This window comes from Sphaeramia orbicularis, chromosome 3 (assembly GCF_902148855.1).
Source record: "Sphaeramia orbicularis chromosome 3, fSphaOr1.1, whole genome shotgun sequence".
NCBI classification, from domain to species: domain Eukaryota; kingdom Metazoa; phylum Chordata; class Actinopteri; order Kurtiformes; family Apogonidae; genus Sphaeramia; species Sphaeramia orbicularis.
The window spans coordinates 40,780,778-40,801,087 of record NC_043959.1 but is presented as its reverse complement, the minus strand read 5'-3'; the positions used below and the strand labels follow the sequence as shown (position 1 = coordinate 40,801,087).

Below are 20,310 nucleotides of genomic sequence, written 5' to 3'. Positions count from 1 at the left end.
TGCAGAACAAGTAAATCAACTACTTACTCCTTGAGTTTTTTCCCGGATTATTTTTGCCTCCACTTCCCATTGCGGACGTCCATCTAGAAGAAATGTTGAGGATACAAAACATGGATTAAATTTATCTCAATAGAGTAAAACTGTTACTATTAAATTAAATTAAGCATGCAAGCCCCCAATCACATGTGATGTACCGTTTTATTAACATTAAATAATATTTTAGAAAGAATCATTTGAGAACACACATGGACACATATAATCAGTACAGTTTTGTTAAGTAGGTCCCTTTGAAGTTTAGTGAGATATTTTTTAACATAACTTTTCCCATCTGGAGTAGTTCTCCCTAGTTTCCTAAAATGATGCCAGTGACCAGTACTTTCTCGAAGAGAAAGGGCTTAAGAACCACAAGAGCGTTCAGAAGGCACACAATTTCAATTTGTCCTGGACAACCAACAGACATTAAATGATGTCATGTTAAAGGCCCAGAAGGGCCATGGAGAAAATCTTAACAGCTATTAAATAGTAATCAAATGTCCAAATATCCTGCTGTTTGTCTTGTCTGGTTAAAATTATGGAGAGAGCTGTGGAATAATTGTATTTATTTTAAAATGCCTTTACACATTGCCAGGTTTCTGGCTAGAAAGCATCCTTTCCATTTTTCCTATGAGGGATCTAATTATTTGGCCAGACATCTTAGGGGCAGCTGCTTCAAGGGAAGTGGTTGGGGTGAAAACACCGACAGCCTTGCAGTGTGGTTGGAAGAAATCACATTCGTCGCAGCAGGATGGGGGAGAATAAAAAGTCATTTGACAGCTACATTGAACAGCTCAGCTGAGGCAAATTAATTTTCTGTCGGCTGTTTCATGGTGATCACATGGTGCATGTCACTCTGTATACTCTGCACCTGCATGGCTTCTTCCTCAAAACCCAGAGGATTCCCCCAAATACCACTGTCAGCCATCTGCAACATGTCTGCAGAACAAACTAGACAACATAGAGTCAACACAAACTACAAACTCAACTTTAAGCTTGAAGCTATACGGTTTTCTATTAAAATCCACAGAAAACCAGCCTGAAGACGGCGTTCTGATTTCACTAATATAAGGGTAACCAAAGTTTTCATTGTAGTAAATCCACTGGTACATTAACAGTCATTATCGAGATTCTCCGTATTAGTGAAGGAAGAGCTTAACTTGTGGATGACAGGGAGTATTTTTTTTCCAATGAGTAAATGACCTTGCATGTCTTTCCAGATGACAGCGGTGCATTGTTACAGTGCAGCTTGTTGACATTCAACAGGCAGGAGCAAGGGCCCCACATGCTCTTTCAGACAACAAGCACCAACAGGAACCTCATACCATCCAAAGACAATGAATTGAATCAGACAGACACCCAACGCACCCCAGTCAGAGGGAGAAATATGTGCTGCCATTGTGCCAGAAGATTGAACCAAAATAAAGAGGGTGATTACTGTTTATGTTGTAACGTTGGGCTCCTACATCCTTCTAAAAGCTTTCAGTTGTTTGGCTTTTACAACAGAAACAACACGGTGGCTGCAGAGTACACACACTGTGTTAGTCACTATTCAAGGCAGTCAGTGTTGTAGCCTTTAAAGTCCACTCCTTTATATAAACATTGATCCTTGTAAAGTTGAAATACTTATACCAATTATGGGCTTATTTCTAACTTTAACGTTTGATGAAGCGTAGCTGTGAAATACTAATCTATTTTAAGTGATGGATCTATACATACACACTCCTTGCTTGAACAAAATTATAATTGAACTAGTTTACATATAAATATTGTGCCAGTAATTCTTCAGACATCCACTATTCATCTCCCTTTCTGTAAGCCATTCTATTTCCCTCAACTATAGTTAAAATAATGTATTATAACAAAGGCAAAGCTAATCAGTTAAGAAGAATAGTTTCCTTTCCTTCTTTTTCCCAAATGAGAAATGGTGAAGGCGGGAAAAGATAAAAACAAGTGGAAAAGTAACAGAAATGAACAAGTCTGCACTCTCTTCTCTGCAAAAAGGCCATTTGTAAAAAAAAAAAAAAAAAAAAAAAAAAGGAGATTTGCATGATTTGTTGAGTATTTCCTCATGATACTGTTTATTATGGAGATTATCAGCACATTACTTACCAGCCACATGGATTCAAGATGTATATACCAAAAGATTTTTAAGGTAATCTTAGGTTTTGTTATCTCTGTATACATAGATATAACAAAACCTAGTGATCAGCCTAAACGTGCATACCAAGGCTAATACAGCTAAACTAACTAATCATCATTCGTCTTCTGTCAAATTGCACATCATCGTATCAACAACAATAGAGACGTCTATTCTTTCTAAATCTACTGTTGTCATTCAATTATGAAAGATGGTGGAAAAATATCTGTCACTGCCTCTTGTTCCTCCTTTTCTTCCTTTCCTGTACTTACTCCAATCAGTGCCTTTCTGCTCTAAAGTAGATGGATTAGGGATGATGAGGGGGATCATTTACACAAACCAAATCAACATCATCCTCCCCTCCCCTTTCAGTTCTTTCTGTCCCCTTCCACAGTCCGCTGCCTTTGTGCATACCCCAAGTGCACCTCTCTCTTGCTGCTGTCTAAAATAAAGCCTTTAACATGAGCCATGCTACTTTTCTATGCCATGCTTCACCTGGTACACCTCAAAGAGCTCAAGACATTCCTCCAGGCCTTTTTTTTCTAGACAATCTTAAGAGAATGGCTCTCGCATACAAAAACAACACCACTAAACTCATTGCCATGTGTGAACTTGATTCTGTTGCTCTACATCACAAAGCTTCCTCGGGCAGGCAGCGACTAGCTTAACGAATGTTAACCATTTAAAGTTTCCATCCCAGAGAACAGCCATTACATGTGTTGTGATTAAAGAGTGGTTTTCAATAGAGATAAGGCTGAGAAAGGAGGGTGGCTTAAAAGAAACAGGGCAAACAGCATGCAAAGTTTAAGAAGTAATCTCTTCAACCTAGGCATTTGTTAAATACATTTAGGAAACTAATGAAGACACACATACTGATAGAGAGACTTTTACTTTTCACAATCCCCATGTTATCCATTACTATGTAACTGCAAGAAATGTATAGTTTTAATGTCTTTTGAACTTTTGATGATAGTGCATTTTAGAGTTTTCATTTTAGTTCATCACTTGTTATTTTTATTTAGTCTTTTAGTTTGGTGTTTAAATTCAGTTTAGGTGTAAATACATTTGCACCTGCATCAGTAGCTTGACCTTTAATTTATTTTGAGGATTGAACTAGTTTCAGATTAGTTTTAAATTTAGTAATTTTTTCAGATGTAATGCGTAAACCTTAAAAATATAAGATAAATAAATGCATGACACGTAATACCTCTAATTCTTGCACTTGTAATTATGAACCATTAACATTAGGGGAAAATATAAACAAAGCTGATTTTAAGTGTTGACTGTTCATTGTCGTATTTATTTTGTTTCATATTTTTGAAAACCATTGTATTCATTTTTAGTTCAGTTCACTTTTTTTTTTTTTTTTTTACCAATTCTTAGTTTCATCTTACTTGTCATTAAATGTAAAATATGTTTCATCTCTCACTTGTGTTTATAAAACTGTTTAAAAATCACGCCTCCTCTCCACTCAGTGAAAAAGGCACAAAAAGTGGTGGTCAAACCAAGCAATAGATAGATTAAAGGGGACAAAAAGTGCTTATTGAGAGAAAGGCCGTGAAATAAAAAGTAAAATGTTACATATGATATTTTTAACAGTGGTTTTGCTCTAAAATCACACAACTGCTCACACCATCGAACAACTCTATAGAAAGTGTTCAGTCTAGTATGCGCATCCTTCCTCCTCATCTGTTCTGTGTCCAACTCACAGCAGAGGTGACAGATTTGTCTATTTATGTTCTTTGCCCAGAGTTTGTCTCACAGACAGAACTGAACAGTATGAGTACTGCAGTAAGAAAGAAGAGCAGAATGAAACAGCACTGCTTTGTTTTTTGCTCTATCACATATGATGTGATACTGTTGGTGACTGGCTGAAGGTGTACACTCACAGGTCAATGTTGGTAAATGTCCAGAAGAGCGAAATTTATGAAATGACAGAGGGTCAGGAGTGACATTAAAGGGATTATTATCATAAGTGTCAATATACTTTTTATTTTTTAGGAAAATGTTCCATACTTGGTCTACATATGAACCCTGGTTAACTGGTATCCATGTATGTATCATGCTACTGACTTCTCTCCATAGTTTCCTCATCTGTGTTTTGAGACCTCTTTAACACACAAGTATTTTATTTGAAAGATTGGTAGTCTGAAAGGACCAAGTGAGGGCAAACAGCAGATGTACAGCTATTTCATTAAATCTTCCATGCAGACCACAAACAATACATATCTAGACATTAACAAGCATATCATGTCTCTCAATCAGCTTGTATGCTTTATTACAAACCACAACATCCCACTGATTGAAAAAGAAAGCAGACCACTGGCACATACTGTGTGGCCTAAAGCCAATATCAATTCACTACAACTTCACTACACGTTCCACTTTTGTGGTACTGCTGCGGACTGTCTCTTGATAAATGTCATATGGAGCATTTTTCTCCTGGGAGTTTGTAAGTGTGTAGAACAACCATAAAATGTAATTTCTTGCACACATTACTGGCACATGTCACTCCTGAAGTGGTGGTTTGAGACTTAGCTGAAGTACATACAGTACATTATTCTTACCAGGGCCTTTCTCCAGGAAGATGACCTTGGACTCTGGGAAGAAGTTGGAGCCAGTGATGATCATCTCTTCTCCCCCACTGACCAGACAGCTGGTCAGGCTGGATTTCTCCACTTGGGGCAGCTCCTGAGCCGAACGCTGGGCTGGGAGAGACACAGCGGGGGTGAAGGAGAAGAGAAGACGATTATCTGCTGAGCTGTTTTCACTTATACTGCTGTATCTTTTAATGTAGAAAGCATGCACCATTTAAGAGTTCTGTAAATTTACAAAACTGAGGTTGACTAAGAACTACTAGGAGTAAAAGAGTGTGTGTTCACATTTTTAACTTTATCAAATCTTCTTATCTAAAGTGACTTTCAATGAGTACAAACAATAGACTAAGTCAACATCCTGAATCTCCAAGGCTGCTGTTAGCTTGGTAAAAAAGCTGTGTGTGGAAATGTTTGTCTACACATGGTTGTTCTTGTGTGTTTTTCCTTTACATGTGTGATTTTGTGAATGAATGTTTAGATTGGAGAGTCAGCGCATGTGTGTGTGAGAGGCTGACACTCACAACACTCCACAGGAATGGAGGCGGCCTGCAGCGACAGCACCTTCCCATTGGGTTGAGGGATGTGCACTCTGAACACCACGCGGACCCGTGTGTTCTTTCTTCCTATATCCGTCTCCCCCTTCCGCAGTTCAATGTCTGAGTTCCGCAGCTTCAGGATGCCAGCACAGTCGATACTGCAAGGTTGAGAGAAAATAGTTGGCCCCCACACAACACCACTGAGATGGCAATGATCTAAGACATATTTAAGTAGTGAAAACGTGATAAAAACTAACCACAGGCCCAGTAGGGAACTGCCAAAGAGAAGCAAATTAAGTGTTGAATCACATCTAAAAACGCCTGTGAATATGATTTATTACAACTGTAAAGGAGAAAATCCTGACTAAATCCCTTCCCATGAATTCCAAGGTAAATGAAACCAGACACTATATAAATATAATCATTTGGATTATGCAGAATCATAAATATTCAAATAAAAGTTTGTTTCTCTGCTCCATGGGAAACCATCACATTTTCCTTCTCTCCTGTAGGTTTACATTTAACAGTTCTATAAAAACCCATTTGCCAGACATTACAACGCTGTATGATCATAAACGTGGTTATTTTTTCACTGGACGGGGTTTCCTTCATGGTGGTAAGCTCATAACTGAAATGTATCCCCAAAGTGATCCGGACACCTACCTGGCTGACATGTTGTTTTCGGGCAAGAGAGGAATTTCGAGAACTTTTGTGCTGGAGATGATAACTTCTTGGCTGGCTGTGGCTACGGTTTTCCCGGTTATCCGGTGCACCTGGTAGAAGGCGTGTGGCCTCAAGTAACGGTCATCTGCTGTTCCAATGAACATCTGCAGGTTGACGGGCTTCTCAGTGTAGCCAATGAGCTGACACAAGACAGAGAGAGATAGAAAAGCAGATGTGAGTTCTTATGGTCCAAATGAGTGGTGCGAACAAAGGAATACTCTCTTCATTTCTGCTGCCTTCAGAAAGCCACCTTTTTTGGAGGGAATCTAAATGTCATGTTGAGTGTGTTGTGATATTTCTGGCAAGGCCACTGGAGATTCATCTGGTGCTTTGGCCTCCAACCAGGTTGACACTGATGCTTTCAAGTAATAGTCTTATAATTTTTTCCTCTTGCCCCTCATCTGCCTTTCAACAGGATTCTGCGCAGGACACCATTAACTTCAATGACTTAACCAAAACCTTGAAAACAGGCCAGTTGTTCCAAAAATTAAACCAAACAACGGTTTACGGCATATAGAACAATGTCAATCAACAAAAACAGTGAATGCACAATATTTTATACACAATATTTCCACAATATTGTTCATTTAGATGATGTAACTTTGACAGATAATGAAGATGTCCATGCAGACACAATGGCTTAAGTCTGCTTTCCAATAAGCAAATAATGGATAATAATAAAATAAAGTTGAAGAGCTGAGAGCTGAAATAATTAATTTATTGTCAAAGAGTAAATAAACCACAATCTATTTCAATAACCAAATAATTATTGAAGTAAGTTATTTAATTATTATATTTAATCATATTCATATATAGTTTTGTTTTGTTTTTTTATCTTAAAATTCTTCTCTAGGTTGGACATTTTCTGGTTTCTTTGATCTTCTGTAACAATAAAAAATGAACATCTATGGACATTTGAAAAAATCGTATTGGACTCTGAGAAACAAATCACAAACACTTTCCGAAATTTTTATAATCCAAATTCAGCAATAACAATCAAATAAGTTGCAGCCCTACCAGTAAGATAATACAAAAGCAGGATTCACTTCAATGCAAAAGAAGGGCATATAAAGTCTTTTTATGACTTCACTGTGGTTATAAGGAGAAAAAAAAGGCCAGTAAAAATGTCATCAGCCTTTTCAAATCCAGGGGTTTGAGCATGCCAGCCTATCTGGCACTGGGGCACTATGTAGCAACAGCTGCCCTTCTCCATAAGTGCTTGAGTGCTGGCAGCATATTTCCACTAAGACAGGTGAGATGTTGAAGAAAATTGTTGCGTGTCGGGTAGAGACAACAGGAAGATGGAAAGGAGAGCAGGACCTTTCCTCCTTGGAGAGACAGAACAAACACACAGGCCACACAATCCCACTACTGTTTTAATGTTGTGCTTGGCAGACTCTGTGACGGCAAGATGGTAACTAACCCCCCCCTTCCCGTATATACACACTCCCGCCGTGCTGCTGTCGTAGCCTACACCTCCAGCTCGGATGGAGGGCAGCCCATTGAGGTTACCTGAAAAGAACAAGGCCTTTCATTGCTGTTTCACCACATGAACTGCCAAGCCTCAACCTCACCACAGCTGGCTGCTGACCCTTTCCTCCCTGTAGGTTTGTGTCACACAACACTGTCAATGTTTGGTACAAAAGTGTGGTAGGTGGAAGGAGGGGAAAAGTGGGTGTAGCTTGGGATTTGTCATGTGCAGTTCCAAAACTAGCTAAAACGAAAAGGCTTAAATTGGTGGTAATCTGGTCCTGGAAACATATGTACCTGAGAAAAACAGTGAAAGAGCACTAGCAAACAAATGTGTGCCTGGGTCCACAATATTGACTTTCCTCATAGCCAGTTACCAAAAACCACTGTTGGTTTGCAGTACAATTACTATTAGAAAGGTGTACAGGATTCAGTGGTGGAAGAATGACAACAGCTTCCTTTAGATTTATTTACAGCCTGCGCTCATTTTTACATCTCGGCCTCTGTCATCACTTCCGAGACAGTTTCCTGTGGTGAAAGTCAAGGTATAAGGGGCAGCTAGGTTGAAGCAGGCAGTGGAAAAACTGGAATATGTTGTGTTTACAACAAGTTTATGGGAGAGAACAAGACTCCAGAGGCAGGCACTTTAAATCCCCATAATGCTTCACTGTGCTGAGTGAAACCATTCTAAACTGCACTTACTGAAGACTGGTTCCTTAAGAAATGTTAAAGAAAGATATCTTTCATTCAAAATAATAACAACCGTTTGACTTTTAGTAGTATGGAAATATGGCTGATTCCAGCTGGCTATTTATTATCATTTAGAAAGGATAAATACCTCTGCAGTGCTGTGTTTCAGTCTGGAGACTTTCTGAATTCCAATTTGGCTAATATGAAGATAATGAAGAGTTGAAGGTCCAAAGGCTAAACATCAGTCTAGGTTGAGAAGTGCAGCTCCAGTCTGGCAATGACCTAACATCTTACTTACTACCAACCTACCTATATCTAGAGATGCCAAATAAACCCTGTCTGTGAACAATGACAACATTATACACTGTATATGGATTTAGACTTTTTTTTTTCCATTTTTAGATTAATCAAGGAACTTATATTAAATGAGATACTATACAACAGTGATATTGGCTAGTGAGATATTGACTATACATACTTCATCTGTTGAGATGAATATTAGTTTTTTATTAGTATTACTAAATAGTTGAACCATTAATGCATTTTCGTGCTTCAACGGATCAGTATGTCTCAATATGTCTGCAGTTACTTAAAAGTCATATTTTCCATACCAAATCCAGGTACCAGAGGCTCAATTCTTTTTTGATTTTTATGCAGTTACTAGCCCTTTGTCTTTGTTCTGAAGGGACACCTCCCTGCCCCCAGGGTACGTTGATGTTTCTCCACCACATCCTCATCCCAGTGTGGTTCAAGTCCTCTGTGATGGAAGCATCTCAAAGAAAATCATTACATACATCAGTATTCAACAGTATGTGTTTGAGTTGTACTTGCATAGAAGTCTGACATCAACATGAACATGAAACACCTGAACTTGCACTGATGGCTCCACACGATTCCTCACCATTCCCACTGCTAAAGTGGAATCCACCAACCCTGTGCTCAGAACTCCTGTACGTAGCACATGAAATGTATTCGGAAGGAAGTTGCACCAAGAAACAGCATGAGGCCCCTATAATAAACAGTAATAGGTTCATCTTTGAAAACCGCATTAGATCTTAGGAGCCACATGAAAGTATAAATCATGCCTAGTAACAAGCTAACAGGTAATTATGCATCCCGGTCCGAATGGATTCATGGCTATAAATGACACCATTATTCTAGATTCAAAGAAACATGGAGTCACAGGAATCACCAATGTGGTGGGCTGTGCTGCTTGTTTTATGATCATGTCTGCAGACTGCAGAAGTAAGCACAGACAGACAGAGCTCGCACGTGTGAGCATGTGTCTGTGTGCATATCTGCTGTGCACATTGTATGTATGCGTGTGTGTGTGTGTGTGTGTGTGTATGTGAGAGAGAGAGACAGAGAGAGAGAGTGTCCATAAATCAGAGCATGTTTATTCGCAGCACCATGTGTGTTCCAGACAGCATAAAATGAGTTAACAGTGTCTGGAGGAATGTATGTCTTAGAGAGGACAGACATTGTTTTTAGGTGGAGCTTCTGAAAAGTATGGAATATATGAAAAGAACAAAGTATTAATAAGAAATCAAAAGTCTGAGTTAAAGCTGAGTAAGGATCTAAGCTTGCCAGTGCAAATATGACATCTGAGGTTTGCTTTTTTCCTCTCTTCACCCACACTTCCTCTCATGTCTTCTCTATTTCTCCAGGCATGAATATGATGGGCTGGGCACTGAGGCGGTGTGTTGACAAACACACACTTAGCTGGCCATGAGTTCTTTCCAAATCAAATAATCAGCTCGGAAAACCTGATCAGAAAGAAAGGGCTTGCTTCAGCTCTCGCAGTGAATCAACACATCTAGTAAACACTAACACTCTGCTGCATAAATTTACAACTGTAAAAAGCCAATTATAATCTGTTTAACTCTACAATTCAATTACATTGATAAATTACACAGTACAAACAAGAGAAGCAAATCCTCACACGTTAACTGTAAAAAAGCCAATAAAAACTAAGCACGTAAGCCACTGGTTCAAAAATGATAATTACTTTCATAACAGCTCTGTAAATGTAACAGCAGGATGGAAGTTGTTCTAGTTTTTTTTTATCAAAAAGCATTATATTCATGGTTATATATAGCATGTTAAACTATTTTTATTTCACTGAAGTACACTGTGATCTCCTCAGATGGGCTCAGGAGGCCCATTTACACCTTTAAAACAGAAAATGGGAAACAGTGGGACATGTAAACAAGTACACATGGGTAGTGCTGTAGTCCGGTCCTAACGGAGGCAGCTTCTCGGCAGTGAAATGCACACAACACACACACACACTTGACTTGTTTCACATTCCTGAGTCACCACTCCACCACCCCCTAAATCTATGCTTGAGTGTGAAATACCACAGAATGGTGGTCTTTGCACTTCTAACTCCTCACCTTTCTGCCTGTACAGAGTGCCCTAGCCTCAGCTGGTCAGTAAGCAACAAACTGTGGCCTGATAGAGATCAGTTCTTTTATTAAACCACACTGACATTAAACCCAGTCACATGGGTTCAGGTCTTTACTCGTTGAAGCCTGTAACTGCTGCTTCTGACTGTGGATCGGGTTTAGGATGAACTCTCTCCCCTAAAATAAAACCGCTGGATACGGTTACATACTTAGCTCCCACTAAATAAAGTCCCCACTTATTTTTGGCCTTCATCTGTTCCACTGATCCAGTAATAAGGCTAGCAAGCTGAGGGAAAAAACATCTCCCATCCTTGAATACACACAGGCAACAGTGTATATGGTCTACAGCAGTGGTCACCAACTGGTGGACTCTTGTCCACATCCAGACCATGAGAGGCTTCCATCTAGACTGTGTAGCCTTTTGACAAAAAGACAAGGCTATACGCTTATTCTTATCTTATTATCATTAAAAAGAATTTTTACCAGGGACAACGAGGTCAGGTCCCTGCGTCCTACGTGAGTTACTAACAGGCTGATGTACACTGTTAATCAGCACAGAGTCTTCTGACATGAATGCACATAGGTAAGCTCTTCCTCATCTTCATTGAGCCCTATGAAAACCCTGTACCCCATCTGCTGAAGCTATCCACAAAAAATTGAAATATTAAACTCAATTACCAAGGTATTTAACCACAACTGTCTAATTTAAGGCCAAATAGAATTAAATGAGGTTAAAACCTAGTGTCAAACAGTTTCTATGCTGGACAAGAAAATAAAAAATAGGACCAATGGCCCTGTAGCTTACTGGCCAAATTAAAAGCTTTGGGAAATGTATCCAGATGCCATGTATTATCACCCAGTTATGTGTATTTATTATATTATAGAAATAGCCCATGTTTTGGTCATATTCCATTCAGATCTGTAAAAATTCAAATTCCAACTTGATATCGTTGATACTTACTGATTTATTGTATCAATCCACTTCCTATCTGTTATAATGGGAAAATTTTTCAAAGTCGCACCAAATCCAGAATCAGATCCGGATTGAAATAATTGCAATACCTGGTGTTGACATCATCATAAAGAAGCTGTATACCAAGTTTGAAGTCAATCAGAACTGTAGTTTGGGAGAAGAAGACTATTGAAATATTTTCCCCATAAGAGCCCATGTTAAATTTTGCGTAAGTTCCCGGATCCAGAAGAAGATCCTGATCAGCGTGTGGCCATTATGTTTTGGTCATCTCCCCATCAGGACTGTACTGTAGAAATTTCAACTTGATATCATTTATATTTACTAAGTTATTGCATCGATCCACTTCCTATCTCTTATAATGGGGAAATTTTTCAAAGTCGCACCAAATCCAGAATCAGATCCGGATCCAAATAATTTCACTAACTTTGTTGACATCATCATAAAGAAGCTGTGTACAAAGTTTGAAGTCAATCGGAATTGTAGTTTCGGAGAAGAAGACGACTGAAAATTTTGTAACGGACGACAGACGACGACACCGGACGCCGCATGACAACAATAGCTTACGGCCTGTCGGCCGGTAAGCTAATAAAAAGTAGGGCTGCCGCAATCCCCAACCAATTAAGTATCAATTAACTTAAGATCAGCCCCATCCTAAGGTATTGTTACATGCTGAGCTGTATCTGAGGTATCTTTTCTTCCTGAGTTTAGCCTGGGATACCTATGTTACAATTTGACACGTAATGCTTAATGGTCCACTCAAACACCACACCTGCCAGCATCCCCAGAGCATGGTTTGACACCAGGAACATGACCATGCACAGGGTTCTACTTAACTACTTAAGGGCCTCAAATCTCTAAATCTTTACTATAAATGCATTCTTTTCAGTCCATAAAATATAATATACTCAAAGGAAACTAAAGAAGGTGGTCTTTTAGGCTGAAGTGTCCCTTAGGTTCCTTTAAATGAGACATTTTTGTTAAGGACTGGTTCATGCTCCAAATTTCCATTCAGTTTCTATTTTTATGGACAATTTTTAATTGCATTTAACATATACTACAAACATTCCAACATGTAAACAGACAACGACTCAGCAGTAAAACATAACTTGAGTTCCATGAGTTTAGATGCAGCTGTATGAGAAAACCTTGTGTATATCTACTCATCAGCACTTACTGTATCTCCTTTTACTCCTGTCATCGTATCTGTTTTATCTAGTAGCGAGTTTCTTTATCTTTTTTATTTGTCTCTCTTTTAACCAGTCAGGAAAGTTCTTTTATGTTTTTCTACTTCATTTCCCTTTGTCACCCTTTCCTCTCTGTCTCTACCCCCCTCACCTACAGCCCTCTGCCGTAACTTGACACTTTCTCACAGCGAGCGCCTGACTCTGCCAAGTTGTTTCCCTGTGTTGCTCCGCTGTTGCTATGGTGAGACTCGCTGTGTGTATGCAGAAGTGTGTGTGTGTGTGTGTGTGTATGAGCAAGCAGCTACGTACTGTACACTCACACTGGTGTAAACTACAGTCCTGTAGCTTATGTCAGTGTGTGTGTGTTACAATGTGCGGACTTTATGCACGCTGACTTTTGTGTAAACTGTAGTTCTTGGAAAGGTTTGAGAAGTGTGTGTGTCTGGCTAACAGTGTGTACAATAGATGTTAAAACAGGAGCAATGGTGGTCAAGGTCACAAAGTGGGGCCATTTTATTTGGCAATGGTTTCACCACTGTGGCACTGTGGCACCACAACCTGCAATCTACACATACACACAGTGCAGCTCGCACAGGCTTGCTGTTTGCCCAGCACACTAGGGAGGGCAGAGAGAGCCAGGGGGCCAGTTGACTGTTTGTTTAAACAAGGTCAATACATGCACAGACACACACACACACACACATACACACACACACACACATACAAAGCAGAGCGTTTACTGTATACCGCATAAAGGCTGTATAAGGCCTTGCTAGACTAGTCCAAACTCAATCCCTCTGATTTCCCATTCTGTCCTCCCCCCTCTCTCTCCCTCTCATACACACACCTCTTCTTTCCAATTCTTTCTTCCCCTCTCAGTGACTTGTTTTCTCGCTGGGTGTTAAGCCTGATTACAACAAATGAGAGCCAAGCTTCCAACATGTTTACATCAAATACAGCCCTGGGGCAAAAGTAACACCAGCTCCAGCCAGTTCACACAGTGCAAACCGCATGGCTCTGCATCGCTGTCTGTGTGTCTCCCCATTATGGCAGCCAACATACTGACAGTGTCAACACCAGGAGACTGAGAGACCTAGTCAAGGTACGGCAGAAGCTTCATCACAACGCAAACACAGGGAGAAGTATAACGTGGAGCAAATCCAAATATACAGACGTAGAGAGAAATGATTAGATGATGGTGGTGATATATTAAAAAAGGCTGATGCTGAAAATTTGACAAAATAAAGACACACAGATGAAAAAAAGAGGGGGGTTGGTCAGAGACTAGGATGAAAATCATGTAATGCATCCAAGCCAGTGGAAATACAAGGCTGTCTCGGTCATATTCTCTTTCAAATCTTTGTTACCAGACACCAGATTCATGTCATTTGTGTCCTCTGTATCAACTAGATCAGTGGTTCTTTACTGTATTTGCCAGCCTTTTTGTGTTATGTCTCCTTGCCTCTATCCACAGCCGAGCAGGTAATACCAGAGGGGCTCCTTATATTTGTGTGGGTGCAGCCGCACTCAATTAAGCTGGTTAAATACGCACAAGGATACCTCAGCCAGCCAGAGAAGCTTTGGACTTATATGTCTCCTAGCAACAGGTGTACCGATTATGGTCTGCAGCTAACCCCAGAGGAATGGCTAGATCAGCCCGTCAGACAGGCCCAGGCATACACATGTTCAGTTATTATTTTTTAAAATGTCAGGTAGTGAACGCATAAGAATTGTAATGTATTGCAGAACTACAATATTGTAGCTTGTGGAACAGATTTCTTATTTTGGAATGCATTATAAATTGTGCGCATAAGAATACAGAGCATCCGTTGCAGCACTGGGTGTCACAAATGATGTCTGTCAAAACAATTCATTGTAAACGCTGTTGTGCCTCATACCATTTGTTTGCCTGGCTACTGTACATACAGCCATGCTTTATGAACTCATTAGAATTTTCTCCTTTTCTGCATATATATAATCAGAACTTTACCCAAACTAAAGATGAAAGCCTTGTTAAAGATATAAGACTAAAACAATCAATTTATTCATTTATTGTTGAAAAATAACCAATTTTAAATATTTGTGTGTGCAAAAAGTACATTAATCTGTGCCTTTAGTAATGAGTTTGACTCCCCTCTTAAACAATAATTTATACTAAGCACTTACAGCAACTGTTTATCAGCCATGCATATTGGCTTGGTTGGGTTTTAGTTCAGTCGCTCCTTGTCGCTGATCAAACCTGATCATGTAAACATAATAATGGGCGCAGAATGGACAGTGACATGAAGAGGCCTAGTCACAGAATACAAGAAGACAAAGCATGGTAATACTCTGTGTAAAGACTATTTCTTTTGACCATATCATAAACCATACTTTAAATGCAGGATAGTTTGGGTATCCCATTTGCCAGAGTACAGATGAAATTTGTCATATTTCCCATTTAGCATCAGAGTTTGGGTTGGAATTTCAATTGAGCTGAAGATTTCTGAGTGCCTATGTAGGATTTTGTTGACCTTCTATAATTATTTGATCAAGATTTTCTTTAATTTTAGTATTAGTTTGAGTTTCTACAAATTTTGAATTGATCTAAAGGATGTGAAACAGGTACAATGAAGAACACAAAGACTGTATGACATCAAATTTACAAAACTGTTAAAAGGTCCCAGACTGTGCAAATCTATTTTAAACTTACTTTACCTGCAATGTTTTGTTGTTTTAATTTGTGTTCTATCAGTAATTGTTTTTATTTAATTTTCATGTTTTTTATATCATTTAACAAATGTATTTAACATCCAAGAGTTTTAGGCTTTTAAGTCTCAGTAAATGTAACACCCCACCCTTTTTAACATTCCATTAGTTTCTCCTCTCCATAAGAAACGCTTAGGTCTCTAAAAATCCCCTTTCCTCATGCTAATATTTCTCAACTTATCAGCATTTTTAAAGGTCAAGATAGTTCGTGAATAAGTTTTATTTTTACTAGTATCTACACTCAAATGTAAGGGGAAATTCTTAGGACGGATCCATCATTCTGAGAATTTTCTTTGAATTTCATCAGTGAGCAACTCTTTGTACTAGAAATCTTTATGAATACAGCCCCAGATTATGTTTATGTTTATGCAGAAAGCACTGGAGGCCGCTGGTCTTTAAAACAGGAGAAGCTCATCTTACAGCTCCATCATAAAACTTGTCATATTATAGCAAAGCAATTAAAAAAATCAAAAGAATGCTTAATTGAGGCAGTTATGCTTCATCTATACCATAAAACCACAGCAACACACTTGCAGGTGTATGACTTCATCCTTTCTCTCTTCAGTTGATGTAGTCACAGACCTTTGGCAAACGACCTCTCTTCCACTGATATCATATTGGACTGAGCTCCAACGTGCTCTGATATCGGTATGTTTCAACATCGCTGTCAGTCAAAACGGGTTCAGCCTTTTGGACCAATACCTACTCTTTCAGTTCATCCAATCCAACGCCCAAAGTCCAAAGTCCAGCATCCTGGCCCATCTACTGACCCATTCACCCCCAGAGACGCTGAACGTCTGTGGGAGGGTTTTGGGTGGGATGATTTTATGCAAAAAACAGCTCGGTGCTGCCTCATAGACAACCCATTGACGCTCAATGTCAATGGAGAATTCAACAGTGTAGGCTACTGATACGAGAATGTATCGGGGAATTCACATTGGAAAACAAACAATAAACAGCTGACCAGAAGGACATAGCCATAAAATTAACTGTATGGTTGCGCAATATTAATGTAAATGTAATTCACATCTTTATTTTCAGTTCAACAGTGCAATTCTGCCCATTCATTTCCTGAAATGTTAGGGGAAGTTCAGCTTCCCTTGCTGTCTCAAAGCAATTGCCTCTGGCAGACAGAGAGAAAATCTTAAATGATTCACAAACGTGGTCTGTATGAACACAATAAGTTTATGTCCACCTTCCAACACATTACAGTGGTTGTTGATGTATTAGATATATACAGTCACAAAATAAATAAAGTGGCAGAGAACACACAAAGCACCAGCTTGTTAGAAAATCATCATCTTATTAAAGTAAACCATAATGTTTTGGCCTTAGGAAAACCAGTGTGTAACCTGTACAAGTCACTCTTGACACTGATGCTGTAACTAGATGTTAAAACATCCACAGAATTTAAAAAAAGAAAGAATATTTCAGTTTCCCATAAAGGGTAAATTGTCTTGGGTCCTTATCAAAAACTGGTTTGCTGTTTTTACAGTCCTGTCTAAAGCACTTTAATGAGATACAGCTGCCGTATGAATCAGCCATAACTCCAGAACAGCATATTAAATAAATATTTTCATTATGGATTGTTGTGAGCCAGCAATCTGCCTGTTCTCAAAACTGCAAGCCATCAATGAGGACTTTCTCATCCTCGCTGATGATCACCCTTGGTAGGTTGGCATGTCCCTGCTTCAGGATGGGGCCAAGATGCAGAGGGTGATTTCTTAAAACCACAGCAGTGGCAAGGCAGTGTCCCCAGGCTGGCAGACAATCCAGGAAGTCTAAGCTAATTGGTAAATTTGCTCTGAAACTGGAACATAAGACTTTAGAACTGAAAATATTTTCAAAAGGTGCATTCAACAGGAAAAGTCACTGGCAAGATTTTGAAGACGCACAGATCTTCTGCTTCTGTTTTTTAACTAAAGCATGGTATCAACATGGCGTGAGCATTTTTGTCTATAACACAAGCAAGCTAGACCAGTCTCCCATTTCCTTCTTCATTCAATCTCTTCTTTTTCTGTCGACACAGCAGCTCAGTGGTACATTGATCTGGGCAACAGTGCAGCCACAAAAGGAAGTCATCACCATGTCCAGATGGCATTCGTGACATCATCTGGTGACATCACACCACCAGAGTAATGACCAAGGAAAAACAGAGGTCCCACAGCGCACAAAGGTACAAGACACTGTTTGTACTGTACAGGGTGTAGAAAATGCAGACAGACAGTATTTTGGATTAAATTATAATATCTCGGACGGGGTTGACTTTTAGTGTGGATAAAAATGCAAAGATACATGTAAAAGAAACTACTGCAGCAATGTCCTTATTCACACACCAATGACCACCACACTGTTTTCTAATGCTCTCACCTATACCAGATTTTGACATTAAATCAAAAAAGCTCCATTTCAGTTTGTTACAGTCAAAGCAGTGAATGACTTGTTTCTGTATCTAAAATGCCAGTAAAAAAAAAAAAAAAAATACACCCCGTCTACATATTCAGATTCTACAGCAGACATGCTGTAATCATACTGTGTTACTCTGTCTACAGGGACAAGCTGTTTTCACACCTACAGTGCATCTGGGACCCAAGAAAACTGCCTTGCTGTTGTTAGCTTCCACCAGCCACTCAAGCTGCTATTCAGATCCATGTCGGCCCACCTTTATGTACTGTATACCATAAAGACACTGAAAGAATTTACTAAAAAATTATTAGTGTATTTTTGCCAAAATGAATAGAAAACAAATAATACCAGAAAACAGACTATTTTTTATAGAGGAGACTGGTGTCAAATAATGGCCAGAAAAGTGCTTTTCCAGAAAACTGTAAAGGTGAAGTGAATGTGACCTTTGGGATATAATAATAATAATACTAATACTAATATTAAAAATAATAATAATAATTAAAATAATAATAATAATAGATTTCTATAGCACTTTTCAAGGCACCCAAAGCACTTTACATTATTGATCCATTATTCATTCACTCACACATTCTCACTCTGGTGGTGTTAACCGACGTCATTTGATTCTGTTACAGATATGTATATGAAAATGTGCCATTCTCATCCTATTAATATGTGATTAATTTTCTGTTTTGTGAAGTCACAGTTCAGTGTGACGTTTGACCATCAAAAATGAAACAGTTCATGCTTAAGACCATGCGCTCCAAATTTCTTATTTGTTAAGTCATTTATGAGATCCTGCATTGGCTCACAGGCTTTTTCATGCATATAAAATCAAACTTCACATATTTCTGTCACACACCAGGCACACTGTATCTTAATCAACTCACTAAACCAGTAAAGTTTCTCTGTCTTTCAAACCCCTGTAGGAAGCTCATTAGCCAGCTGTAATTGAAGGTTAGAACAGCCACTATTGTATTGATTCACCCGTGTCACCAGTCACAGAGGTCCTTCTTCCATCCTGGAGAGCTGTAGACATGCACTGTGACTAAATTTACTTCCCATCAAGGCATTTCATGAGCTAACTCAGTAAAACTCCTACATTATGTTGTGTTTGTATTTATGTTTTTGTGAGGATTAGTGTTAAGTATTACAATACCACGTTTAGGATATAACTAGGTGGCCTAGTTAATCATTTGAAATGTGTTTCCATACTGAACAGCTGTAGATAACGTCTTCAGGTTTGTGTTTTATCACAAAAGGTGAAATGCTCACATGTGATGGATGCTGATCATCCAACTAAAAGGTTAGCCTACTATTTACTGTTACCCTCAAGAGTTTTACGGCAAAGTAATAGTAAGCAGTACTGGTTACCAGAACGTTTACCTAATTGCCTTTTTCTTCAACCATGTAATTATTAGAAGTCCTTAAATATGTTGCTTGTAAACCTTCATCTTAAGTCAGCTGAAGGTTTTGTACACGTGCATATGTTGCCTCATGATCAGGATGACACTGCCCCCACCTCATTTTGAGCCAAGAAAATCCTGGAAACATAATAATATGTAAGCTTGTCAAGAAGTTCTAGTGCTCTAATCTACTTACAACCAATGATTTATGGTTTGATACCAGCAATGGGACATGTTTTTTTAACATCTGAAATGTAAAAAAAAAAATGCAATTACGTGTATGCAACAATTAACCAGTCTGTAATAATATATTATCTCCTCTTTCTAGCAGCCTTGGACAGAAGGGTCCATCAGGTACATTGGAGTAAATCCCAGTGGCTCTGCATGCCTGTCACTTGAGGTGCATACGATCCAGGATTGGTCTCATTGTCCGACCACAACCAATTGCTCAGTGCACACAACCAATGCTCAGTGACATTCTAAATTTATGTAAAAATAACACACAGCAATTTCTGCCAGGTGTCCTATTCATTTTTTTACCAAGAAATGGTCGATTGTACAGCTAATGTAAAGCACAAAATGAACTTTCAAACACTACAAATAAGAAACTTTTGTGTTTTTTAGGGCTTTCATTTGACTTAGTCTGCAGACACAGTCTCAGTCACAGTCCAGTGTCAGCTGTTACACCTCCTTTTAGTCCCCTCTAGGTGTTTGCATGCACAGCCGTGACAACCATATTTCTATCCAAGATGTAATCTGATGATCTAAGCATCTGAAATGGAATTGTAGTGGGTAATGCCCCTGCACTCTCACAAAAACAAGCACACGATATTCAAGTAAACTACTCCACAGCTAATATAATTTTTGCTTATACCATAAGTTGATTTTATCAACAAACGTATCCAGCATTCCATTGTTTTTTCTGATCAAACTTCAAATAATAAAACAAAGAACGATGTGTGTGTGTGTGTGTGTGTGTGTTGGTTTTCAAAGTTC

The 20,310-nt window shown here is 38.9% G+C and overlaps 1 protein-coding gene across 1 annotated transcript in view; it reads right to left on the bottom strand.

Moving 5' to 3' along the window:
• The window catches only part of nfatc3a (nuclear factor of activated T cells 3a), a 70,255-nt gene that overhangs the window by 19,771 nt on the left and 30,174 nt on the right, over positions 1-20,310 (bottom strand). Inside the window, exons 4-7 of the mRNA XM_030163447.1 lie at positions 5,970-6,169; positions 5,292-5,464; positions 4,741-4,881; positions 28-83 (exon numbers count right to left, since the gene is read on the bottom strand). Coding sequence (XP_030019307.1) covers positions 28-83; positions 4,741-4,881; positions 5,292-5,464; positions 5,970-6,169 — 570 coding nt within the window. The remainder of the gene's footprint in view (positions 1-27; positions 84-4,740; positions 4,882-5,291; positions 5,465-5,969; positions 6,170-20,310) is intronic.